The sequence below is a fragment of the Balaenoptera physalus genome (assembly GCF_965194825.1).
Source record: "Balaenoptera physalus genome assembly, chromosome: 20".
In the NCBI taxonomy this organism is placed as follows: Eukaryota; Metazoa; Chordata; class Mammalia; order Artiodactyla; family Balaenopteridae; genus Balaenoptera; species Balaenoptera physalus.
In genome coordinates, this window is record NC_138901.1 from 16,898,874 (window position 1) to 16,926,190 (window position 27,317).

The following is a 27,317-nucleotide window of genomic DNA, read 5'->3' on the forward strand; positions in this document are numbered from 1 at the left end:
AAATTGTATACTTAATTTTAGCAAAGCACCTGACAGAATTTTTCAGGATTTCTCATGGGCAAGATGAAGAATAAGGGCTAGGTTTAAAGTATGACTACCAAATTGTAGGTGTCTGAATATCCACATCTAAAGAATTAAACAGGGACTTCCCTGGTGACGCAGTGGTTAAGAATCCGCCTGCCAATGCAGGGGACACAGGTTCGAGCCCTGGTTCGGAAAGATCCCACATGCCACAGAGTAACTAAGCCCGTGCGCCACAGCTACTGAGCCTGCACTCTAGAGACCATGTGCCGCAACTACTGAGCCCACGCGCCACAACTACTGAAGCCCTCGCACCTAGAGCCTGTGCTCCGCAATGAGAAGCCACCGCAATGAGAAGCCTGCACACTGCAACGAAGAGTAGCTCCAGCTCACCACAACTAGAGAAAGCCCACGCGCAGCAACGAAGACCAAACACAGCCAAAAAATAAATTAAAAAAAATAATAATAATAATCACACAGTGCCCACTCCAGAGCACATTCTAGGTACTCAGTAAATATTTGTTTATTTATTTATTTATACAAATACACGAATGAATCAAGCTGGAGGGAGGTTTCTGATGGCATGCCCTAGTCTCGTTCAATATGTCTTATCAGTGATTGAGATGATGACTTATGAGTCATGATATCAAACTTGCAGAAAGCCAAACTTGGAGGGAGAACTGATACACTCAATGACAAAATCCAAGATTCAAAATGAAGCCAACATACTCCCTCTCGTGAGAGCACCGGAATCACAACTAGCTGCTGAACAATCATCGACAGGAAGACACTGGAACTCACCAAGAAAGATACCCCCACATCCAAAGACAAAGGAGAAGCCACGTGAGACTGTAGGAGGGACGCAATCACAATAAAATCAAATTCCATAACCGCTGGGTGGGTGACTCACAAACTGGAGAACACTTATACCACAGAAGTCCACCCACTGGACTGAAGGTTCTGAGCCCCACGTCAGGCTTCCCAACCTGGGGGTCCAGCAACGGGAGGAGGAATTCCTAGAGAATCAGACTTTGAAGGCTAGTGGGATTTAATTGCAGGACTTCAACAGGACTGGGGGAAACATAGACTCCACTCTTGGAGGACACACACAAAGTAGTGTGCACATCAGGACCCAGGGGAAGGAGCAGTGACCCCAGGGGAGACTGAACCAGACCTACCTGCTAGTGTTGGAGGGTCTCCTGCAGAGGCAGGGGTGGCTGTGGCTCACCGTGAGGACAAGGACACTGGCAGCAGAAGTTCTGGGAAGTACTCCTTGGCGTGAGCCCTCCCAGAGTCCACCATTAGCCCCACCAAAGAGCCAGGTAGGCTCCAGTGTTGGGTTGCCTCAGCCAAACAACCAAAAGGGAGGGAACCCAGCCCCACCCATCAGCAGACAAGCGGATTAAAGTTTTACTGAGCTCTGCCCACCAGAGCAACACCCAGCTCTACCCACCACCAGTCCCTCCCATCAGGAAACTTCCACAAGCCTCTTAGATAGCCTCATCCACCAGAGGGCAGACAGCAGAAGCAAGAAGAACTACAATCCTGCAGCCTGTGGAACAAAAACCACATTCACAGAAAGACAGACAAGATGAAAAGGCAGAGGGCTATGTACCTGATGAAGGAACAAGATAAAACCCCAGAAAAACAACTAAATGAAGTGGAGATAGGCAACCTTCCAGAAAAAGAATTCAGAATAATGATAGTGAAGATGATCCAGGACCTCGGAAAAAGAATGGAGGCAAAGATCGAGAAGATGCAAGAAATGTTTAACAAAGACCTAGAAGAATTAAAGAACAAACAAACAGAGGTGAACAATACAATAACTGAAATGAAAACTACGCTAGAAGGAATCAATAGCAGAATAACTGAGGCAGAAGAACGGATAAGTGACCTGGAAGACAGAAGGGTGGAATTCACTGCTGCGGAACAGAAGAAAGAAAAAAGAATGAAAAGAAATAAAGACAGCCTAAGAGACCTCTGGGACAACATTAAATGCAACAACATTCACATTATAGGGGTCCCAGAAGGAGAAGAGAGAGAGAAAGAACCAGAGAAAATACTTGAAGAGATTATAGTCGAAAACTTCCCTAACATGGGAAATGAAATAGCCACCCAAGTCCAGGAAGCACAGAGAGTCCCAGGCAGGATAAACCCAAGGAGAAACACGCCAAGACACATAGTAATCAAATTGACAAAAATTAAAAACAAAGAAAAATTATTGAAAGCAACAAGGGAAAAACGACAAATAACATACAAGGGAATCCCCATAAGGTTAACAGCAGATTTCCCAGCAGAAACTCTACAAGCCAGAAGGGAGTGGCATGAAAAACTGAAAGCATTTCCTCTAAGATCAGGAACAAGACAAGGATGTCCACTCTTGCTACTATTATTCAACATAGTTTTGGAAGTCTTAGTGACAGCAAACAGAGAAGAAAAAGAAATAAAAGGAATACAAATTGGAAAAGAAGAAGTGAAACTGTCACTGTGTGCAGATGACATGATACTATACATAGAGAATCCTAAAGATGCCACCAGAAAACTACTAGAGCTAATCAATGAATTTGGTAAAGTTGCAGGATACAAAATTAATGCACAGAAATCTCTTGCATTCCTATACACTAATGATGAAAAATCTGAAAGAGAAATTAAGGAAACCCTCCCATTTACCACTGCAGCAAAAAGAATAAAATACCTAGGAATAAACCTACCTAGGGAGACAAAAGACCTGTATGCAGAAATCTATAAGACACTGATGAAAGAAATTAAAGATCATACCAACAGATGAAGAGATATACCAAGTTCTTGGATTGGAAGAATCAATATTGTGAAAATGACTATACTACCCAAAGCAATCTACAGATTCAATGCAATCCCTATCAAATTACCAGTGGCATCTTTTACAGAACTAGAACAAAAAATCTTAAAATTTGTATGGGGACACAAAAGACCCTGAATAGCCAAAGCAGTCTTGAGGGGAAAAAACGGAGCTGGAGGAATCAGACTCCCTGACTTCAGACTATACTACAAAGCTACAGTAATCAAGACAATACGGTACTGGCACAAAAACAGAAATACAGATCAATGGAACAGGATAGAAAGTCCAGAGATAAACCCATGCACCTATGGTCAACTAATCTATGACAAAGGAGGCAAGGATATACAATGGAGAAAAGACAGTCTCTTCAATAAGTGGTGCTGGGAAAACTGGACAGCTACATGTAAAAGAATGAAATTAGAACACTCCCTAACACCATACACAAAAATAAACTCAAAATGGATTAGACACCTAAATGTAAGACTGGACATTATAAAACTCTTAGAGGAAAACATAGGAAGAACACTCTGACATAAATCACAGCAAGATCTTTTTTTGATCCACCTCCTAAAGTAATGGAAATAAAAACAAAAGTAAACAAATGGGACCTAATGAAACTTAAAATCTTTTGCACAGCAAAGGAAACCATAAACAAGACGAAAAGACAACGCTCAGAATGGGAGAAACTATTTGCAAATGAATCAACGGACAAAGGATTAATCTCCAAAATATATAAACAGCTCATGCAGTTCAAGATTAAAAAAACGAACAACCCAATGCAAAACTGGGCAGAAGACCTAAATAGACATTTCTCCAAAGAAAGCATACAGATGGCCAAGAAGCACATGAAAAGCTGCTCAACATCACTAATTATTAGAGAAATGCAAATCAAAACTACAATGAGGTATCACCTCACACCAGTTAGAATGGGCATCATCAGAAAATCTACAAACAACAAATGCTGGAGAGGGTGTGGAGAAAAGGGAACCCTCTTGCACTGTTGGTGGGAATGTAAATTGATACAGCCACTATGGAGAACAGTATGGAGGTTCCTTAAAAAACTAAAAATAGAATTACCATATGACCCAGCAATCCCACTACTGGCATATACCCAGAGAAAACCATAATTCAAAAAGACACATGCACCCCAATGTTCACTGCAGCACTATTTACAATAGCCAGGTCATGGAAGCAACCTAAATGCCCATTGCCAGATGAATGGATAAAGAAGAAGTGGTACATATATACAATGGAATTTACTCAGCCATAAAAAGGAACGAAAATGGGTCATGTGTAGAGATGTGGATGGATCTAGAGACTGTCCTACAGAGTGAAGTAAGTCAGAAAGAGAAAAACAAATATCGTATATTAACGCATATATGTGGAACCTAGAAAAATGGTACAGATGAACCGGTTTGCAGGGCAGAAACAGAGACACAGATGTAGAGAACAAACGTATGGACACCAAGGGGGAAAAGTGGCGGGGTGGTGGTGGTGTGATGAATTGGGAGATTGGGATTGACATATACTATACTAATATGTATAAAATGGATAACTAATAAGAACCTGCTGTATAAAAAAATAAATAAAATAATATTCAAAAATTCCCCCCCCAAAAAAAATGAAGCCGACAGATTGGGATGATGGGCCAGGGCCTAGAAGAAATGAAAAGAGACAAATGTCATTAATGAGGTTCCCAAAAGCAGCTGAACAAACGTAGAAGAGCGATGTGGCTTCACTGCAGTTCATGGAAGAGATCTGACAAAGAGATTGGAAATGATCAGAAGCTAATGTGTTAACTTTAGCATGAAGTAGCTGCCAAAGCACAATGGCAACCTTCAGCTATACAGGAGATTAGAGGAAGAATGGTCCCAGTGCACACTGCTCCAGCAACAACAGCTCGTATTTATTGAGTGCTTACTGTATGCCAGTACTGTGCTGTGCTTACATGAGTGATTTCTTGATACTTCTTGTGCCGTTTTGATCAAAAAGGATGGCTATCATACTGGCAGAGGGAAAAGTCTGTTTGTATGTAAGACTGAGCAGAAATATAACGTGTGGAGTCAGTGAATTGAGGGCAACATCACAAAAGACAAACAGCGTTGGTGGGAGAATCTGCAGGGTGTTTACATTCCTGGGACCCTCAGGGGGAGGTGAGCAGTGAATCGAGTTAGATTTCAAACAAACGGAGCCATTGACCTGACTAAGGCTGAATTATGCAGACCCAGCCTAGGGGGGGTCTCAGTGTGGTGTCCTCTTCCTCAAGTGAATGCACTGCAAAGAGAAAGGGCTGGAATAACAATAAATTGTGGAGCAACACATTGTCCAGTGAGCCCCACCCTGGGGGTTGTTTGGGAGAGGAGTTTGTGCAGTGGATAAAGGGTGAGATTAAGAAGACACTCTCTTGAAAAAAATGCCACGGGGACTTCCCTGGCGGTCCAGTGGTTAGAACTCCATGCTTCCACTGCAGGGGGCATAGGTTCGATCCCTAGTTGGGGAACTAAGATCCTGCAGGTCGCACGGCATAGCCAAAAAAAAAAAGCCAACAACAACAAAAAAAAAAGGTGGACAGACTGCTCCAGCTTAAAAGAGATTAAAGAAACATAAACAGGGACTTCCCTAGTGTCTCAGTGGTTAAGAATCTGCCTGCCAATGCAGGGGACACGGGTTCGAGCCCTGGTCCGGGAAGATCCCACTTGCCGCGAAGCAACTAAGCCCGTGAGCCACAACTACTGAAGCTCATGTGCCTATAGCCTGTGCTCTGCAACGAGAAGCCACCGCAATGACAAGCCCACGCACCACAACAAAGAGTAGCCCCCGCTCGCGACAACTAGAGAAAGCCCGCACGCAGCAACGAAGACCCAGTGCAGCCAAAAATAAATAAATAAATAAAAATTAAAACAAAAACAAAAACAAATGTAATGGATAAAACTTGATTGGATTCTGGTTTGGAAAAAAAAAAAAACCTGCTATAAATGACAACTGGTAGACAAGTGAGGAAAATTAAATATGAACTGGAAATGAGATATTAGGAAATGAGTACAGCTTTTCTCAGGTGTGATAATTGTCTTGTGTTTATGTTCAGAATATCTTCACACTTAGGAGATCCGGGCTGAAATTTTTAGGGGTAAAGAGTCGTGGTGTTTGCATGTTATTTTCAAATGAATCAGCAAAAGAAGTGTATATAAACAGAGATCTAAAGAACCAATGGAACAAAGTGAACAATTGTTGCATCTAGGTGAAGATTTTCTAAATCCTGCTTTCCACTGTATGTTTGAAATTTTTCAAATAAAAATGTTGAGGAAAGAAAAAGAAGGGAGTTACAAATATGTAAGGAAGTAACTCCTTGAGCATCTGAGTCAGGCCCATCGGCTGATGTTGGTTGCCACTTCCTCCCCATCGCCACACCCCCTCTACCAGGGACCAAAGCTCCTTGGGAGGAAAGCCCTGTAGGCAGAGATGGCAGATCCCCTTCCCCTATTGGTTTGTGTGTATCCACTGGGCTGATTAGCAGCTGTGACAGCTTGCTATTTTGGATTGCTGTCCTTTACTCTAGCCATCACCAAGCCAGGCCAAGCCCACCTAAAGGGGTTGGACTGCAGAACCCCTCAGAAAATGAGAGTCAGCACCACCCTAACAATAACTCAGATGGAGACACTGAGGCTCAGAGAAGTCTGTACTTTTAACCATGGTCATATAGCTGGCCTGTAGTGGAGAGAGGATTTGAATCCAGAGAGCCTTAACGCTAGGATCCAATCTGTTAACCATAGTACCGGGCTGGCATCTGCAGAATATCGGGCCCACCACTGGCCCCGCATTTTAGGAAGGATGCTGACAGATCAAAGCAAGTATGGCAGACAGAGCCACCAGGAGAACAGGAGAGGCTGGAAATCTCGTCCTGTGAAAAACCTTGGGGATTTCTATACAGGATAAAAACGACTGTGGGGGGAATGCAACGACTGTCCTCAAGCGCTGAAAGAGATGGTATATGGCAAAGCAAAGAGGTTTATTCTGCACAACAGGCTAAGAGATAGATTTCAACTTTCTAAGGATTAGAGAGAGTTATCTCAAACTAGAATGGGCCGCTTTATGAGGTACTGAGCTCCCTGACACTGAAAGCGTTCAAGCAGATGCTGGACAGCCATTGGGCAGGCTTTCTACTCCGAGATGCTACTCTCCCTCTCTTCTCAAAGTGCCTACAGCACTGCTGAGACCTACCGAGTTGGCACCCTCATCGTTATTGGTTTCATGATTATAAACTTCATACAGCTTTATTGAATATTCATATATCATACAATTCACCCACGTTAAGCAAACAATTTGATGGTTCTTAGTAAATTTATAGTTATACAACCATCGCCACAACCCAGTTTTAGAACACTGTGATTATCACTTTTGCTTCCCAAGAACATTATCAGCATCCAGGGTAGGTCCAGGTCTCCACTGGCCTCAGCGCATCTCTGTGCCCTGGCTCTTCCCCTTCATCCACTGCTCATTCCCCTGGCTTGTCAGCGGACACAGTTCTGCACGTACTGCTCTGTGTCCCTCCCCAGACGTCTCCACTGGGCACTTTTGCTGCCTTCCCTCCACCTCTGGCAACCTCTGGAGGCCAGAGCCCACGGCAGTAGTATGTACTGGAAGGACATGGGCCCTGGTGCCCCAGACCTGCATTTGAATCATGATCACGTGGCCACCAGCAAATCACTTTGTATCCTTGAACCCTGGTTTTCCCCTTTGCAAAGCAGATATAATACAAGTGCCTTGCTGGGTGTGACGATTAGACATGATGTGTGCAAAGTGCCTAGAAGAGTACCCAGTATGCTCAGTGAATAGCAGAGATTACTGCTTCACGATTACAATTGTCGGGGCCACCTTTGTAATTATTGGCAGTCAATTCCTGGGTGCTCTGGGTGCCTATTTGTCTTTCTCTTCCAGGCATATCCCTGGCTGTAGTTTTCTGGGTCACTCTTGGTGTCCAGGCAAGAGGATGGATTCTCCCACACTTGGGAACGCCGGCGACCCACCCCAGCAAGGGCTGCGTGTCAGTGGGGTGGGGCAGCAGCACCACCTAGTGGCAGTGAGCAGCAGCAAGCTATTTACTGACCAAATTAGTAGCTGGTCTAAGGATTTGGACACACCTTGGAAGTCACCTAGTTCAGTGGTCCCTCCAAGGCTTGCGTGTTGGTCACAGCACCCTCCTAGAAGCCTTCCCATGCCGTGCATTAGAGTAAAAGAATGAAAATCAAAATAGGAGAAAAGTTCTTAGCATGGTACTCCTCAAAGCCCACCTGGTGGTAAAAAGCAAAGTTTAAAAAGTGTCCCCACCAAATCTACATAGAACGGAGACCAGTGGTTAGTAATGGCCTAGGGCCGGGAGGTATTAAAGAAATGTGGAGTGACTGCTACAGGCTGCAGGGTTTTGTTTCAGGGTGATGAAAATGTTCTAAAATTGATTGCAGTTGTGGTTGTACAAATCTGGGAGGATACTATCGAATAAAACCAGCGAAGTGTAATGGGGGAACTTTATGGAAATGTATCTCAGTAAGGTTGCTGCCAGAAAGGGTGAAAAGAATATCAAAAATTGCGAAAGAAAAAAGGGTCTTCAGAGCATATTGTCAGATTTCCTGTGTATTGTTTGACAACCTCCAGATACCCGTGGACAAAGGACTCAGGTCACTTCAAGGTGTCATGCTTCCTTTCACTTGAAACCTACCTCCACAGGAGTATAAAGCTACCTGTCTTCAGAAACTCACATGCAAATATTCTCAGCCCTGTTAAGGTATTTTAAATAGATCAAATTACATGACCCACAATATATAGAATTGACCCATGGACCTCCCCGCCATTACCCCCATATTCTTGGTATTCACACAGAGCTGTACCCCAGGTAAGCCTGGGAACTTCCTTTCCAGGCAAGGAAATTGGGAGTCAGAGGTTGAGTCCAGTTGAATCCAGCTAGTGAACAAGCAGAGCTCGAATTTCAGCCTTGGTCTTTGATTCCAGATTCAGAGCTCCCGACATTCTGACTGATAGGGCAACCGTACATCCCCTTTTATGCCCCATGTCCCTGCATAATTATTAGAGGCACCTCTTCCCCTCTCAAGGTAATAAATTCCAGTCACCTAGCTCTGGGGCAGTCTTTTCCCTGGGGCTCTGCCTCCTCTGTCATCAGGCTGATGCCCCCGGACTGAAGCTGTGTTCAGGCCAACAGCACCTCAGCACTTCCCAAGCACCCACCAGCTCCCCAGGCCCCTCACCTTAACAGAATAGGTGAATCCATAGAAATAGGAAGTAAATTAGTGGTGGCCAGGGGGGGCCATGGGGAAGGGAGGAATAGGGGTTGGATGCTCGTGGACCCGGGGTTTCTTTTGGGGGTGGTGAACATAGTCTAAAATTAGTAGGGTGGTCGCACAACTCTGTGAATATGCTAAAAATCACACTTTAAAAAAAAAAAAGAAAAACAGTGAGTGTGGGACACAGCAATCTGGTTTTTTAAACAAGCATCCCAAATGGTCTTATTAGCACTTCCCATGGTTAGAAAAGGACAGAGGATTCAGCAGGATTAGGTGAATAGAGTGGGAAAGATTAAACATAGCTCCCCATCCCATCCCACTTCACTGCTCTTGTAAATAATACGGATCAGTTTGTGGCCAGCACTGCAATTCACACCTTGGACATCAAGATATCCCCAGGGAAAACACCAGGCAAGGCATACAAAGGTCTCACAACCCTATGAGGTAGGTATTATCCTCATTTAACAGTTAAGCAAACTGAGGCTCAGAGATATGGGGTCAAAGAGTAACAGGCCTGAGGTCAAGCAGCCAGTGAGGACACAGCTGGGATGTGAAATTGGCTTTCAGGGACCCAAGTCTTTGCTCAAAGCCACTACACTGAAGTGCCCCCCCCCCCATAAACCCCAAATGACCAGCTCCAAATTCACAGAAAGAGAAAGACAGCAGTTGAAAGTGTCATGTAAGGTGAGAACGAGGAGCACTGCTGAAAGCAGAGGGGCCGGGACGGCACCTCTGCGGGTTCTGCCTTTTGTGCAAGTGCCCTGGGAGTTTTCAACAGCAAGTCTGCTAAGATGCAGAGGGAAAGGGATTTTAAAGTAGTAGCTCGAGACATCCAGAAGCACATGGCTGTCCTCTCCTCCTCCAGAGCAAGTTCTTTACCGTCCAACCAATCAACAAGTGTTTAATGGGACACAGCACTGTACCACATACGCGGCACTAAGCATAAACACAAAACCCTAAGACACAGTCCCTGCCAATCTGAGGCGTACAATCTAAATCTTTCTCAGGACTTAACTCCATGGTTAAAAATCAAATCTGGACTTCACTGCCAGTATTGCAAAGAACATTCTTCAAAGTCAATGTTTTAAAGAAAAAAACTCCACATTTATCATGGCATGAAATTTCTTCCTAGTAAGAGCAACTTCATTGTTATCAGTAAACAAGGTTTACTTTTGTTAAAATTCATCTTATATTCTCCTCCTCTGTAATCTGAAATGAAGATTTTTTTTGAAAAAGGAATTTTGAAAGGTAGTAGTGGAACAGCTTAGGTACAAATGTGGCCAACAGCTGTCTGGGCAAAAGAGCTCTAGACTATTGAGTGAATCCAGCTCATTTCCAGGCCATTGTTACTATTATTTTGAGGACAATATAAAGCACGTTTCCACGGAAGACAGTATTGCCAACCAGAAGAGGGAGTCAGTGTCACGGAGAGTGGTCCGGACGAGACATTCTTCACAGCAAAATTTAGCACCAACCAACTCGGCTGCTGGGAGTCTCGTTCCCCGAATGAACCTCTTGATTCTCTCACAAACGCTCAGAACTCACAGGTGTGTGGTTCTGGGAACACAGCTAAGCTAAACTGCAAGTTGGGCTAAGACACTGTACACGGTGACGATTCCATCCCGGGAGCGAAGCTCCTGCTTCGAGTGGAGAACATTCAGCGCCGAGGGGTGGGAGTGGCAGCCTCAGGAGACAGTGACGTAGGGACACAAACACGGCGGCGCCTCCCCTCCTTAACCCGGCCCTGTGAGCGGCGGCGTGGCTTCAGTAAAGAGCCTCGGCCGTGCGCTGGGTTCCTTCCCCAAAGGGTCTCCATGTGGCAAATATGAGGCAAGGAAGCGAAGGACTAGATGATTTCTACTGTTACGGGGTCTAGCGTTACGAGGGTTTTTTCTAATGAAAAAAGATCACTGATTCCTCCCAATGAAGTCCATTCAACCAGGAGGTCTGGGCTAGAAAATAACTTAAGCTCAGATCTTAACATCTTAACAACTTAACATGTGCGGTAAGCAAGGGCCTTTTTGTCTTTGAGGATCATTTACTTTAAAGCACTGAAAAGTGAGCTGCTAGCTCTGGCAGTGATGGGAAAGAATGACAGTTCCTTCCTTTTTACGAAAGGATGCCAAGTCTAACAGAATCCCCAGGTGTGCAGAGACCCCCCCTCCCCAGACCAGACCTGGGCTAGAACCACACAAAGGAAGTCAGTCCACAGCCCACCCTCCCCCTTCCTCCCACCACGAAGACCACTCTGGCTATCGGGCACCAGGGAACCCTCGGGACTGCTCCGTCGACTGCAAAACTGGTCACCAAAGCTATGAAATGGAAGGTAGCATATAAAATGTAACACTGGTTGTTTGTAACATGTAAGATTGGTTCCCATAGAGGGCGTATAAGGCACCATGTGAGAAAGCTGCTCCCACGTCCGGCCACGCACCCACACTCGGCTCCTCACACGCACACACGCACACTGAAGAGGCCAGCTGGCTTTGCCACGACGCACAGGGAACGCAGCGCTTCCCATCACTTCTGGTTTTTGAGCTGGTTGGAGAGCCAGTCCAGGCCTTCGTAAAGCCCATCTCCACTGGTGGCACAAGTAGCCTGAATGTACCAGTTTCTCTGGCGGAGAGAATGTAAGCCAAGCTTGTCTGTTATCTCTGCTGCGTTCATAGCATTGGGAAGATCCTTGAGAGAGAATATTCAAGAGTCAGTCCATAAATGTTATATCCTCATAACGGAACATTATACTCTTCCCCCAACGTCTGCCCTTAACCCACAGTCTTCTCTCTAGCCTCCCAGTGGCTCAGGCTCCAAACCTTGAAATCATCCTTAATTTTCTCTCTCTCTCTCTCTCCTCTCACAAACTCCACACGAGGAAATCCCACCAGCTCTACCCTCAAAATATATCCAGAATCTGACCACTTCTCACCACCTGCACAGCTATACCCTGATCCCACCGCCATCACTTCTCACTCAGGTACTGAAATTACTTCCAAACTGGTCTCCAAGCTTCTGCTCTTGCTCCCAAAGAGTCTAAACACAACCCGGCGGTCAGTGAAAGTCAGATCAAGGCATTCTTCTATCAAAGCCCTGTGACCTCTCCGCCTCTCTCGGGGTAACAGCCCGAGTCCTCAGGACGCTCTGCAAGGCCGTCGTGACCTGAGCCCCCCGTGACCCCTCCTAACTGTCCTGCTCTGCCTACAGCCCTCACCACAAGTTACTATATTATAACATTGACTTACTTAGTGTGTTTATTATCTGCCTCTCGTAACTAGAATGCAAACTTTACCAGGGCAGGAATCTCTATCTTGTTCTCTGATGTATTCCAAGTGCCTAGCACTAGTAAGCTCAAACCAAATTTGAACAAATTAGCATTAAAGAACAAGGTAGATCTAGACGCAATGATTTGGAAGGACGTCAAAGATATGCTAAGTGAAGAAGCAGGTTCCAAAACAGAATGCTGAATATGATCTCCAGAATTTAGATATGAATACAATCATATAACTGCTCATATAGGCACAGAAAGTTTTATCTCTGGAAAGAAATATAAGACATTTAACAATGCTTTACCCTGAAGAGTGGGGCTAGAATGTTTCACTTGATATTGTGAACTGTCTGCATATTTATACCATAAGCATGTTCTGTTTTTACAATTAAAAAGAACAAATGTCATTTTCTTTTATGAAAGTCCATTGTGCTCACTAGTGAACTTCAAACTGACATCGAATCTAATGGCAGGGTAATGGCTGAGTGAATGATGACCCACCCACCATTTAAAATCATGTTTACAAAGGGCTAGATGACAACAGAAAATGCCTTCAATAAAGTGACAAAACAGGACGCAACACTGTCAAAACAGTATGATCTCGATTACATAACGAATGTACTCATGGAGGAGAAAGTGCGGGGACACACATCAAAACGTGACCCTGGTTTATCTCAGGCTGGTACATTCCACAGGATTCTGCCTTCTTTTCCACGCTTAGTTCAGCTTCCTGAGGCTGGACGGTTCTACACCCTCCTCCTACTCCTCTTTCACTGCTCTTGGTTATATTTACACAGAAGCCGAGTTTCCCCAAGGATGGGCCCCACATGATCCAATCTCATCTCCTCCTTTGCTTCCCCCCGACCCCCAATCCCGTCCCAGCCGCACTGGCTGCCTTCCTGCTGGCCTTCAGGTGTCACCTTATCAGGTGTCATCTTATCAGAGAGGCATTCTAGTCCTTCCGCACATCTGCCCCCGCCTCCACGACACTCCCCCCAGACATATTACATGTGGTTTATTGACGGACTCTCCTCCCACTAGAACATAAACTCCATGAACACAGGGATTTTTGTCTGTCTGGTTTACGGCTATATCTATATCACCAATACCTAAAACAATGCCTAGATCTTAGTAAATGCTCAGTTGATATTTGTTGAGCGAGTGAATGAATATAAGACATATGCTAACAAAGCGGTGGAGAGAAAGGCTAGGGACAGGAGAGAGGAAGGCAGGCAGCTAATTAGATATCGCTATTTTTAAGCGAGCAGCGGGCAGTACTTTTCAGTCCCAGGATCCAGAAAGCCAGCGACATACCTGTTTATTTACAAACACCAATAAAACTGCATCTCTGAGCTCATCTTCGGCTAACATTCTGGTTAGTTCTTCTCGGGCTTCATTGACCCGCTCTCTGTCATTACTGTCGACCACAAAAATCAGACCTAGAAAGAAAGCACAAGTGTGTTAGTAGTCTGAACCTGGGAAGGCAGCTGTTTATACGTCCTTACAGCTTCTCCCTGCTTACACGTGTGGTTTCACTGAAAGCAATCAATACGGAAGGATATATAATCTTTAGAGTTGGGAAGCCTCCTGTACACCCAGCTAGCCTTTTTCAGAGGCATCTAGCCCTTCACCAGATTAACAATAACAAGAATAGAGAGAGAAAAGGTTAGGCTTATTTTTCATCACTTCATTTCTACATCATGCCTACATGATGAAGACCCAATAAAAATCTAGGGACATCCAAGTTCAGATAAGCTTCCCTGGTTGGCAATGCTCTGCGTACGTCACACAGCGATGTGCCAGAAGGGTAATGCATTCTGACCCCATGGGAAGAGGACGAGGCAAGCTTTGTGTGTGGTACCTCCCAGATCTCGCCCTACGCATATCTTCCCTTGGCTGGTTCATTTGTATACTTTTGCTATAACAGAACTGTAAGTATAGCGCTCCCCTGAGTCCTGTGAGTTGTTTTAATGAATACTGAACCTGAGGGGATATTTGGAACTGCCAAATTTGCAGACAGCTGGAAAAAAGTGAGGGTGGTCTGGGGAACCCGAATTTGCAGCTGGTGTCTGAAGTGAGGGAGTCTTGTGCCCTTAACCTGTGACGTGCGGCCCAACCCCAGGTAGTTGGTGTCAGAAGTCTTTGCAGCATTCCACACTATACAGCAGTAGAGAAATCCCAGGAAGCAAAAGACAGGTCAGAGAAAGGGACCACCACACTGTACGTGAGCAAAGGTGGCTGAAACCTGCACAGATCTGGTCACTGCCACATTGGCTGGAGGCAGAGGCGGGGCCGACAGGATCTCAGAGGAGGTGCCCAGGAGGGATCCGGCACACATTCCAGACACAGGATGCAAAAGACTCTCTTAGCAGTAGTCCACGTGACATTAATGGTAATAACAACTGGATGGTTAGCTGACAATAAGCCTTCTGTGAGACAAAAATGGGAAGTGGCTGCCAAAAGAACTAACTTGATCCTAGGCTGTATCAACAGTAGTGACAGCAGCTCAGTTTCTAAAACACGGGCAACAAAAAGCCGATGCTACAGTGCGTCAGTCAGAACATCCTGGGAATGTTACGTGGTTGGTGCTGGACCCCACACTCTAAGACACAGGCGAACTGGAGGGACAAAGAATGACTGGGACGGCAAAGGAATTAGATACCATGTCATATGAAAAACAAATTTATATAACTGGAAATATTTTGCCTAGAGAAAAGATTCACTGAGGGGACTGACAGCTGTCTTCAAATATCTAGAAGCTGTGACATAAAGAGAGGTTCAACTTGTTCTAAGTAGATGGAAGATCAGTGGGTAAAACTACAGGAGGTCAAGGTGATAAAAAGAGTCAAGAGAAATGCAGGGGCAATGGGCTGCCTCAGGAGGCATGCCTGTCACTGAAGATGCTTGTGCCCAGCTTAAGCGGCAACTTCTGGGGACACTGCAGAAGGGATTCTGCTGACGGGAAGGGCAGTGGAATGAGATGACTTCTGGGTTCCTTCTGACACTGAGATCGCACCACCATGTCTAGGAGGGAAAATCTGTGCTGGCCCTCGGCCCTTTCCCTCTGTGCTTCCCAGGCCCACCCAACAGCTGCCTGACCAGCTGTCTGGAGCAGCCCACTCTGGCAGACGGGAGTGTCCACAGCTTCTGAATGTCTGGGGCTTACATGAGACTCAAAGTCATGTCTGTTACATCACATCAGACCAGAAAAATGAAGAACATTCAAACGCCCCCACCAAAGATTTGATAGGCGGCCAGTAAGTTCTGGACTCTTATCATAACTAAGCAAACGAGGTTATCCTGAAATGTGAGGAGATCCTTAGTCTCCAATGCGAAACTGACAGGGTGGAAGCTGACGTATTATCCCTTTGCCGTTCCTAATAGAAAGAAAGGTTTATAAATTTAGGTTCCATTTTATACTGTTCTTATTTAGATCCTTAGGTGAGAAACAAAAGAACCTAGCCATCAGACTGACTACACTTCTGAACTAAGAAAACATAGAAAAGGTAAATTTACAAATGAATAGTACGCTGTAATTTGTTTTTAGAAGTGGGGAGAAGAAAATTTAAATTAAAAAAGACAGCCTGACTGTTGGGAAGTTGGCAGGAAAAATAGGGGCAACATCCAAGATTACTAATGGCTGAAATGTTTGGACCCACCAGGCAGCAAATCCATTCTTCAAAAGTCCCCATTTGCTAATTTCATGAAGAGTCTAAACCACCCACCACAAGGTCCTAGAATATAGCCAGTTAGTTCCCCACCATCACAGCAGTAGTTACTGAAACTCAATGAAATTAGGCTTGTTATAAATAGAAGATTGAAAACAAACAGGCATTTCTACTTGGTGACTGAGTGTGACCACTCTTAATAAGGTGGGTAAAGGGAACCCTGCCTGAGAATGAGGACAAAAAACCTCTAGTAATTTGGACTCTGTGACTGTTAATTTTATGTGTCAACTTGACTGGGCCACAGGGTGCCCAGACATTTGGTCAAACAGTACTCTGGGTGTGTCTGTGAGGGTGTTTCCAGATGAGATTAACATCTGAATCAGGACACTGAGTACAGCAGATTGAGCTCCTCAGTGCGCTCTAGTCCAATCCAATGAAGGCCTGATTAGAACAAAAGAGAGGACGAGAAAGAATTCACTCGTCTTGGAGCTGGGATATGTGTCTTCTGCCTTTGGACTGGAACTTAATCATCACAGCTCTCCCGGGTCTCCAGCCTGCCAACTGCAGGTCCCGGGACTCCTCAGCCTCCACAACCACGTAAGCTAATTCCTTATAATAAATCACATATACACACACATATATACACACAAACATATGTGCATACATGTATGGCGAGCCAGCCATCATACTGGTTCTGTTTTTCTGGAAAACCCAGACTAATACAGGCTCCGGAAGGCCCACTACCTTCCAACCACAGAACTAAGCATTTTATAAAATTAATCTCATTCAAGTCAAATGATCCGGCGCAGTAGGTATTCACCTCCATTTTATAGATGAGGAAATCGAGACAGGAAAGATTACCTAACTTTCCCAAGGTTTCAGAGCAGAGCTGTGGTTCAAACCCACATTTTCTACTTTTATCACTGGTGAGGAATTACAACAGTTTGACCAATATGGCAAGTGCCAATCCAGGTTAAATGGACACTCTGAGTATCAAAAAGCGTATTGTCTGCAACGGATTGAAACACAAAGACATAAAAATCTAAGAGTCAGGGCTTCCCTGGTGGCACAGTGGTTAAGAATCTGCCTGCCAATGCAGGAGACACGGGTTCGAGCCCTGGTCTGGGAAGATCCCACATGCCGTGGAGCAACTAAGCCCGTGAGGCACAACTACTGAGCCTGCGTGTCTGGAGCCTGTGCTCCGCAACAAGAGAGGCCCGACAGCGAGAGGCCCGTGCACCGCGATGAAGAGTAGCCCCCGCTCACCACAACTAGAGGAAGCCCGCGCACAGAAACGAAAACCCAACACAGCCAAAAATAAATAAATAAATAAATAAATAAATTTATTTTAAAAAATCTAAGAGTCATCATGGAAGGTTGCTAGGGTATCGAGTTGTTTCTCTAAAAATCAATAAAGGGAAAGAATTAAATCCCTTTATTGATTTTTAGAGAAACAACTCGATACCCTAGCAACCTTCCATGATGACTATCTTTCCTGCCTTTCTTATATAAACTATATTTCAGAGAAACCAAATATTTGATGAAGGGATTCTTTGTTTAGAAGGATTTCAGCTTAATAGACTCAGATGGAATGACAGAAAAAAATGGAGGGATAAACTGTTGGAGAGTAGCAGACGACTAAAGAGACATAACAATGAAAGGCAACGTGTAAACTTTGATTCCTCTGCGAACAAATCAAACGTGAAAAGGACGTATTTGATACAACTGGAAAAATCTGAATAAGGACTGGGTACCAGATATTAAAGAAAGAATGTTAATTTTGGAAGTGTGATAATGCATGGAGATTATGTTTTAAGAAAGTCTTTATCAGTTTGAAATAAACACTGAAGGATGTATGAGTAAAAGGCATCATGTCTGGCATTTGCTGTAACACACTCTGGGCAAAACGCTGATAACTGCTGAAGCTGGGTGATGAGTTCGTGGGGATTTGTTATGCATCCTTCTCCTTTTTTGCTTTAAATTTTCCACTAACAAAACTGAAAAAAGAAAAGATAAATGCACTATTTTGAGGAAACACATTCTAAATCTATAGGCTAAGGAAATAACTACAAATAGAGTTAAGTGTTAAAGGTAATAGCTAAAATAATGATACAAAATATAAAGGGACAGTCGACTCGGGTATTTGGTCTGAAAAGATCAACAAATATGGGTCTTTACTATGAAACACATGCAATGAAAACACCATAGGTAGTAGAATCTTCAAAATTAAAAAAGTCCAAATAAATTCTAAAATGAGTATGTAGATGCCAGGTGGTTATGATTCTACATGAGAATCAGGGCGTAAAAACTATACGAACAGCTTACGGATATCTTGACAGGTGATACTCCATAACGTATCATTTATCCAAAATATAATCAATGAAAAAAACTCAAATAGATTGATGGGGGACTGGGACACGCTAAAACCCCAAATTTTAAGAAACCAGTGATAAGGAAATAAGGTAATGATCATGCTTATTCAAGCACTTGTAGAATAACAGCGCAGTAGGGAGGCACTGTGGCCACATAGGATGCTGGGATTTGGGATCCCAGCCATCCCTGTTCATTTCTTTCTCTCCATGGGCATGATTTTCAATTATTCTCCACAGGTTTAAAAGAGTGTACTGAATTCAAGTTCTTCAAAAATTGGTACTTCATCTAAGGCACATACAACTTTCAATTAACCAAAAGATGAAATTCATTAGAACAACCATTTTCTAACTGTTCTGGATTAAGAGGATATTCCTATATAAGGCATTAAAGCCCAAGTACTTTTTCAAGGAAGGTTTCTCAAAAAGAAACCTCCCCAGTAAGCGTAAGTGGGTCAGCAGAAAAGAAGGAATGACTGACAGCCCAAATAAAGCAGCGCACCACAAGGTTTTGCTTCAAGCATCGACCTTTAGGTGCATTTAACAGAAATGGTTGCAAGGCTAGAACTGGATAATCTTTACCTTGTGTGTTCTGGAAATAATGTCGCCACAAAGGTCTGATTTTGTCCTGGCCACCAACATCCCAGACTGTGAAGCTGATGTTTTTATATTCTACCGTCTCCACGTTGAAACCTAAATTGGAAGATGGAGAAAGTGTTTAATGAAGACTTCTGCTGGTTCAACAATTCAAAATAATTTCAGCTAACATTTGGACAGTACTTTTCATTTACGAAGCAACTTGCCAGTCAAAGATCCATAGCTTACAAAACAGAATGTGTTAGTCAGCTTTCTCCCCCGTGCATTGTGACAGGTGTCTCCAACCTTCTCCACTCCCTCCGGTCTCCCTCCTCACACCTCCCCTCCCTCTCCCAGCAGCTCTTCCTGCATACTTCAGAGCAAACAGAAGCCATCAATGGGACTGCTTCCGCTTCCCACCACCACACACTGTAGAAACTCATCTACATCTTCACCCACCCATTTCTCCCTCCCTCTTGGAGCAATGGAAGGGGGCAACTAGCTAATGCCAACCCCATCCCCCCATGCGCTGGATCCAATTCACCCACGCTGTCTGGAACCTTCAAAATCTCCAACCTGTTTAAGTCTTTTGCATCTTTCAAAAAAGATGACTCCGGGCTTCCCTGGTGGCACAGTGGTTGAGAATCTGCCTGCTAATGCAGGGGACATGGGTTCGCGCCCTGGTCTGGGAAGATCCCACATGCCGCGGAGCAACTAGGCCCGTGAGCCACAACTACTGAGCCTGCGCGTCTGGAGCCTGTGCTCCGCAACAAGAGAGGCCGCGATAGTGAGAGGCCCGCGCACCGCGATGAAGAGTGGCCCCCGCTTGCCACAACTAGAGAAAGCCCTAGCACAGAAACGAAGACCCAACATAGCAATCAATCAATCAATAAATAAATAAATCTTAAAAAAAAAAAATTAAAAAAAAAAGATGACTCCACACCTTCACGCGCTACCACCCTCTATTTTCCCTTTTAAAGTCAAACTTCTCTAAGACGTTTTGCTACCTTCACTGTGCCAACTTTGTCACCTCTCACCCAATACACCTTAGTTCTACTTTACCATGTTTTGCTGGTTTCGCCAAGGTCAGCAAGGTCACCATGTCAATAAATCTGACAAATGCTTTCCAGTTCTTATGTGATTTGATTTTATATCTGACACTACTGCTCACCCCCTCCTTGAAACTCCTCCCTGGCTTCCCATTTTCCTTCTGTCTCTATGGCTGTACCTTCTCAGTCTCTTTAGTGAGCTCAGCCACATCTGATTGATCTTTAAATGATGCTGAGTTCAAAATCATTTACACAGAACTGTTGCACGTAACCTAACCATCCATCACTGGAAATTTGTTAAACATATAGCCACATAATGGAATACTATCTAGTTACTAAAATTTGATGTTGATCTGTACTGATTATTACTTAAGCTCCCAAACATAATGGCTTAGAACAATGATTTTCCCACCTACCCAATTCTGTGGGTTGCCTGGGCTTCTTCCTCTTGTAGATGCATTCAACTATTGAGTCCTTTGGGGGCTAGGCTGGACTTCCCTCTCTCCAGGTGGCCTTTTTATTCCCAAGGAGCACTGAGCAACCTCACGTGCTGGTGGTAGTGTTCCGAAAGAACAAACCCCAAGACACAGCACTTATCAAATCTTCGTGTGAATCACCTTTGCTGATGTGCCCTTGGCCAAAGCAAGTCACATGGCCAAGGTCAGCACCACTGTGGAAGGGGACTGCACAGGCATATGGCTACTGAGGGGCATGATTCGTTGGGGCCATTAGTTTAACAATCTACCACCAAATCAGTATTCAATTCATTCACCAAATATTTCCTGGACATCTATCACGTGCCACGCATTTTGCTAGGCGCCGGGGGACAGTGGTGAACAAGGCAGACATGATTCTTGCTCTTATTCACACTTTTGGAAGAGAGACGGTGAGCAAGCAATGACAAATGTGCTCAGAGTTACTAAGAAGTTCAGGTTGCTGTGGAAACTTACAACAGGGGAAAACCCATCCAAGGGATCAGGAAAGGCGACCCTGAGAAATGATGCTTAAACTGAGACGGAAAGAATGAGCTGGCATTAGCTACATAAAGGGGGCAGGGGGGTAAAAAAGAAGGCAGGAAACACATTGTTTAACGCAGAGTAAGTTGGAAGACAGCATGCATATGACTTCACAAAGATATTCACCAAAGTCACAGTGTTTTTTAACACTTGTTTAGACTTTTTTTTGTATGTATGACATTATGGAAGCATGAATTATTTTTATAATTGGAGAAAACCAAGTAATTATGCTATTTTCATTTTGGACTAATAACATTTTTAAAATTATGGGTATGAACACTTTCTCCATCTGGTTTCCTCTTCCTTTAAGTGCTGCAATCTCTGAAGCTACTGCCCAAGTTGGAAGTTGATCGGTTGGTTCCTGTGCCTAATCCAACATTCAGAACACTACTGACATTCACATGCCATCCTGGGGAGGCTATTCTCGCTCAGGAGTTTGGATCTGGAGGCAGCTGATGAGGCACAGACTAAGTTCTGTCAAAACTGCCTTTGAGGGGCTTCCCTGGTGGTGCAGCGGTTAAGAGTCCGCCTGCCAATTCAGGGGACACAGGTTTGAGCCCTGGTCCGGGAAGATCCCACATGCTGCAGAGCAACTAAGCCCGTGCGCCACAACTACTGAGCCTGCGCTCTAGAGCCCACAAGCCACAACTACTGAAGCCTGAGCGCCTAGAACCTGTGCTCTGCAACAAAAGAAGCCACCGCAATGATAAGGCTGTGCCCCTCAATGAAGAGTAGCCCCCGCTCACTGTAACTAGAGAAAGCCCACGCACAGCAACGAAGACCCAATGCAGCCAAAAATAAATAAATAAAATAAATAAATTTGTAAAAAACAAAAAACAAAAAAAAAACCCTGCCTTTGCAAAAGTCTTAAATAGCTGACAAAACACAGTGCCAGTTCGCAGGAATAACTACACCGCCAGATAGTCCTCCAGCATTTGAACAAATCAGATTCTTCACTTGACCACCAGCTCAAAAAAAAAAATCATACTACATCTTTAAACACTAGGAACATACTTGGTATGGAGAGATGCTTCCACTTAGAAAGGCCAGCTGGAAGAAAGATGGATTTTAATAATCATTATCTTTTTCTTTTTTTTGCCAAGCAGATACAGTTAAACTTGTTCCACCTAAATGTGTTCGTATGCCTCCCCTGTAAACATAGCGATGTGCCAGAGATGACAGGGAGCAATTAGGAAATTGTATATTACCTGGTTCTGGCCTCAAAACCGCTCTCGGGGCGGACAAGATTTTCCAAAAAAAATTCAATAATGCAAGAAGTATGTAAAAGTATAACATACTAACGTGTAAACTGGTCTTGTCATAGGTCGTTAACATACCTATCGTAGGGATGGTAGTCACAATCTCTCCCAGCTTCAATTTATACAAGATGGTGGTTTTTCCAGCGGCATCCAAACCCACCATAAGAATCCGCATCTCTTTTTTCCCAAATAGACTTTTAAACAGTTTTTCAAAAACGTTCCCCATTGTAACTGAATTCTGTGACCTGAAGGAAAAGAAAGGCAAGTCAAGTAATTGTTCTTTGCAGAGATATAGAAACATAAATATAAGATATATACATGAAATACAAGTCTCCATTAGAGGCGGCTCCTAGTAAATACTGAACAATTTTAAGTATAGTTTGGCCAGTAAGGAGTAGAGTATCTTGTTTTCAAAGGGAAACTCAACTAAGCCTTTTGATGCCTTGCCAAAAAATTCTCTTTTCCACTGCAGCATCCAAGTGGGATATGTGAAGCACAGTCTCAATGGTGGCAGGCTTTAGGCATCTTAAGTATGAAAGCAATGTCACAACAGACACAACTAACACTTCTGAAATGAGAACTCAGGAAGCGGAGAACCAGTTTATTTTACACGATGTGAAGCAAAGTCTTTAAGGCAGGTTAAATATCAGCACCTTTTAGAAATTCAGTAGTTGCCTTTGGCTAGCAGACAGTATCAAGACCCAGAAAAGAATCTAAAAAACTTCAGAGGTGAGGAAATACGGCACTGGGAAACCGCACTGCTAACAGAGAAATTAACTAGGCAAAGAGTAGAGGAGACACCATAGCATCCAGTGTCGACCACCACCTTACTCTTAATTATTTTTAGCTTTTTTGGAAACAATTCACACACATAAAAACATAAATGATAATGTACATGAACCAAATCAAAAAAAGATGATTACCAGCGACCCAGATCTCCTTGTGACCCTTCCCAATCATTACTCCTCAAAAGGTAATCACTATATTGACGTCTAACTGCATAAATATTCAATATTTTTCAGTAGAGTGCATGATAGATTCTATAAAGGAAGGCAATAGTAAAGACAGATTAGAGACTTCCCTGGTGGCGCACTGGTTAAGAATGCGCTTGCCAATGCAGGGGACACGGGTTCGAGCCCTGGTGTGGGAAGATGCCACATGCCGACGAGCAACTAAGCCCGTGCGCCACAACTACTGAGCTTGCGCTCTAGAGCCCACGAGCCACAACCACTGAGCCCGCGTGCCACAACTACTGAAACCCGCACACCTAGAGCCCGTGCTCTGCAACAAGAGAAACCACCACAATGAGAAGCCCGAGCACCACAACGAAGAGTAGCCCCCGCTCGCTGCAGCTAGCGAAAAGCCTGCACACAGCAATGAAGACCCAACACAGCCAAAAATAAATAAAAATTTTAAAAAAAGACAGATTAGCTCTGCAGAAATTTATTCTACGTCTTTAATTTTAACAGATCAGCCTATTTGAAGTGTGAGCTTGACATTCTAATTAAAGACTTAAAAGTAGTACTGTCTACAACCCTAACCTTGTTCCTGGAAGTCTACAAAAATTCTTCAAAGAGAAATAAAAAATCCTTGTTTCCCTTTAAACTGCTAACCATAGGAAAACTTTATTCCTGAGCAGAGCAGGGTTAAGACAGAACAAGGACAGCCCATCTCCCATTCATCGGGACCCTAGGGACCTCAGAGGGGAGGTCACCAAGTTCCAGAGGCCCACCTCTGAAACTCAACTGTGTCCTACAGTAGCTTAACTTCATGGATGAGGTCCAAGCACACACCATTTTATTCTACGACCTGAGAAAAGGAGCAGAGCATTTATTCTGTACATAAATTAGGTACAGGGGAACTGCTACAACCAAAGAATAATGATGAATGCTTTAATCATTCACAGACGGGCCATATAGAAAGTATATATAAGTCCAATGCTCTATGGCACTCAAAATCTTGTTGGGCGACAAAACTAAAGATTCCTTATCTTCGTTTCCGAAGAAAAGATAAATCTCACAGATGAGAAAAAAACAGTGAGAAACATTCTGGGGGAGGGAAGGTACTTCCCACTTAGATGTCCTATGAAGCAAATACTCGATTCCTCCTCCCAACTACAGTACACCTCCAAGGTTCTCCCTCCTGCTTCTCTTTTCCTCTTTTTCCTACTCATCTGCCAGAGGCGCCCAGAGCCCGCTGCGCTGCTAGAGACCCTCTGGAAGACGCCGGCGACCCTGGCGCCTCTTTGACACGCTCACCCTCCCCTACCACAAGCACCAACTGTCCATCAGGGAGAACTGCGTGGAGATCTCCAGGACACGAACCAGAACGGGTGGCCAAGTGGGCGTGCGCAGCGGGCAGGCACGCGCGCTGGGTCCCCGGGGAAGGCGTCCGAGTGTCCTTTCTGCCCAGCGCCGCTTCCTCTCGACCTCCGGGCCCCCGGGAGAGCGGAGGGCCCAGCGACGGACGAGCCAAGCCTCTCTCGATCCCCGCAGCCCCTGGCCTACACGAGGGCGGAGAAGGGACAAGACTCCTTTCTGCAAGCCACCTGCTGCTCTCTAGCTTCCCGACCTCTGAAGGTGCGGAAATCCAGCCAGGCCTTGAGTGCCGCAACCCTCTCTCCCCAGTCCGCGACTCACCGGTCCCCAAACTGACCACGGGTACGAATACCACTGCCTTTAGGATTTCCGATCTTCTCTGCGAAATGGCGACAGGCTTGGGGCGGGAACAGCAACCAACCAATCACCCGTCGCCTCTTGGAGCTTTTGTACCAGTGAGCGCGAGGTTCCGTGAGTGACAACAAACCTGGCCAATGTAAAGGACAATAGCGGCCGGGGAGGGAGGAGACCCGCCCCTCGCGACCTAGGCGACGGCACGAAGCTCTGGAAATGCCGGCTTCATCTTCCAATGACAGCTCACCGGGTCCTGGCGAGACACGCCCATATGCCCCGCCCCTAGGCTGTGCGCGACCAATCAAAAAAGTAAAAACATTTCCGGTTTGCTCCGCCAATCAACTCGGAAAAATTCAAAGGATTGAACTAACCCCATTCGGACCAACTGGGTAGGGGCATGTGGGCGGGGCCAAGTTCATAGTGATATTTAAGGAAATTTGCTGAGGTTGAGCTAAAAGTAGAAGCTAGTTTGGGGCGTTGTTTTGTGTGGGAAACATCCAGACACCGACACCGAAATTAGGGATAAGGAAGGTTTACTGTTCAGTCTGAAGCTAGACAGCCGCCCTGCTTTTGAAGAGATTTTCAACAGTTGGGGAAAATACTAGCCACCTGCACCTGCGTTCAGGCGCACAGAACCACAGTCCTCACTTTCTGAGAAATACTTTCAATAACTCAGCCCCCTAATGCCAACTTGGTTCACTAAAAAGTTTACAAACGTCCGTAAATGGTACATAACTGTTCCTAATGGTACATAAACAGAGAAACTAACATCCATTGAACGTGGTATGTGCCAGGAAATATGTTAAGGACTTAACCTGCATGACCATAAAACCCCGTTAGTTGGAATCTACTATTATTCCCATTTTACAAAGGGGAAAATTAAGTAGCCGGGCAAAGTTTTAAGCCTAGGTCTGTCTGACAGCTTAATCTTTTTAATCAAATGCTTTCCTGATCACAATGACTGTATATATGTGGGTAAATATAAGTACATATGAGAGGTTTTTCTACATGACTCCTTTAAAATTATAATATTTTTTCCTAACTATAAAAAAAGTCATTTTTTAAAGTATAATGGAAAAAAAAAAGACACTTCCCACCAGAGAGAGAGAGGAAAAAGAGGAGGAGGAGAAAAAAAAATCACCCATCATCCTATCATCCAGAGGCAATCACTGCTACCATTTTGGTTTATTCCTTTCCAATCATTTTTCCATGAAATTTTTACATAGTTCAGATTATGAATATGTAAAATTTTGTCTTTTTCACTTAATATTTTAATTTGAGCATTTTCCAGATTGTTTAACATTTTTCTTACAAACATTTTTGATAGGTGTGTGATATCCCATCATATGGATATACCAATTTATTTAATCATTTTCATGTAGTTGTCGACGAAAAAAATTAATCAGTTGATCTAAGAAAGACATGGACAGTTTTATTCAAGCCAAATTGAGGATCATAACCCAGGAACAGCCCCTCAGAAAGCTCCCAGAACTGTTCTGCCCGTTAAAGGTCAAAGCACAGTTATATAAATTTTTTGAGACAGAGGGGGCTGTACATTAAATGACGTATTATTTTTTATAGGTTTTTAAAATAAATTTATTTATTTAATTTATTTATTTTTGGCTGCGTTAGGTCTTTGTTGCTGCGTGCAGCCTTTCTCTAGTTGCAGGGATTGGGGGCTACTCTTCGTTGCGGTGCTGGGGCTTCTCATTGCGGTGGCTTCTCTTGCTGCTGAATGCAGGCTCTAGGCACGCGGGCTTCAGTAGTTGCAGCACGAGGGCTCAATAGTTGTGGCTTGCGGCCTCTAGAGAGCAAGCTCAGTAGCTGTGGCGCCAGGACTCAGTTGCTCCGAGGCATGTGGGATCTTCCCGGACCAGGGATCGAACCCGTGTCCCCTGCATTGGCAGGTGGATTCTTAACCACTGCGCCACCAGGGAAGTCCCTAAATGACATATTATTGACAGTTTACACAATCCAGATCTACATGGACAAAGCGAGTAGTGGGTCATGGGTCACGGTGGCCCCTTATGAAATTAAGCAGAGAGGGGAGTTGTCTTGGTGATGCTAGGAGAATGTTGCCATTTATGGTTGAGCAGGTATTTCTGCTGATAAGGAGGTTTGGTGAATGTGTAACGCAGATACACAATCCCTAGTAGAGGGGAGAGAGGAGGCCCAAGGGCAGAGAAAAAGAAATTTTTTTTTGGCCGCGCCACGCAGGTTGTGGGATCGCAGTTCCCCAACCAGGGATCAAACCTGGGACCTCGGCAGTGAAAGCTCGGAGTCCTAACCGCTGGACCGCCAGGGAATTCCTGAG

At 44.5% G+C, this 27,317-nt stretch overlaps 1 protein-coding gene across 4 annotated transcripts; it reads right to left on the reverse strand.

Annotated features, from left to right (window-relative positions):
• Window positions 1-10,017: 10,017 nt before the first annotated feature.
• LOC309650989 (ADP-ribosylation factor 2) lies at window positions 10,018-25,105 on the reverse strand. 4 transcript variants are annotated; one of them, XM_082443195.1, is made up of 5 exons: window positions 24,971-25,105; window positions 22,410-22,576; window positions 19,014-19,124; window positions 13,709-13,833; window positions 10,018-11,814 (listed from the first exon to the last, which is right to left on the reverse strand). In XM_082443195.1, the coding sequence occupies exons 2-5, from the start codon at window positions 22,555-22,557 to the stop codon at window positions 11,653-11,655; spliced, it is 546 nt and encodes a 181-aa protein (XP_082299321.1). In that variant the 5' UTR covers window positions 22,558-22,576; window positions 24,971-25,105; the 3' UTR covers window positions 10,018-11,652. The 4 variants fall into 4 exon arrangements, with proteins under 4 accessions (XP_082299321.1, XP_082299323.1, XP_082299322.1 ...); XM_082443197.1 differs by having other exon boundaries at window positions 24,987-25,052; XM_082443196.1 differs by having other exon boundaries at window positions 24,903-25,001.
• Between the last annotated feature and the right edge of the window lie 2,212 nt (window positions 25,106-27,317).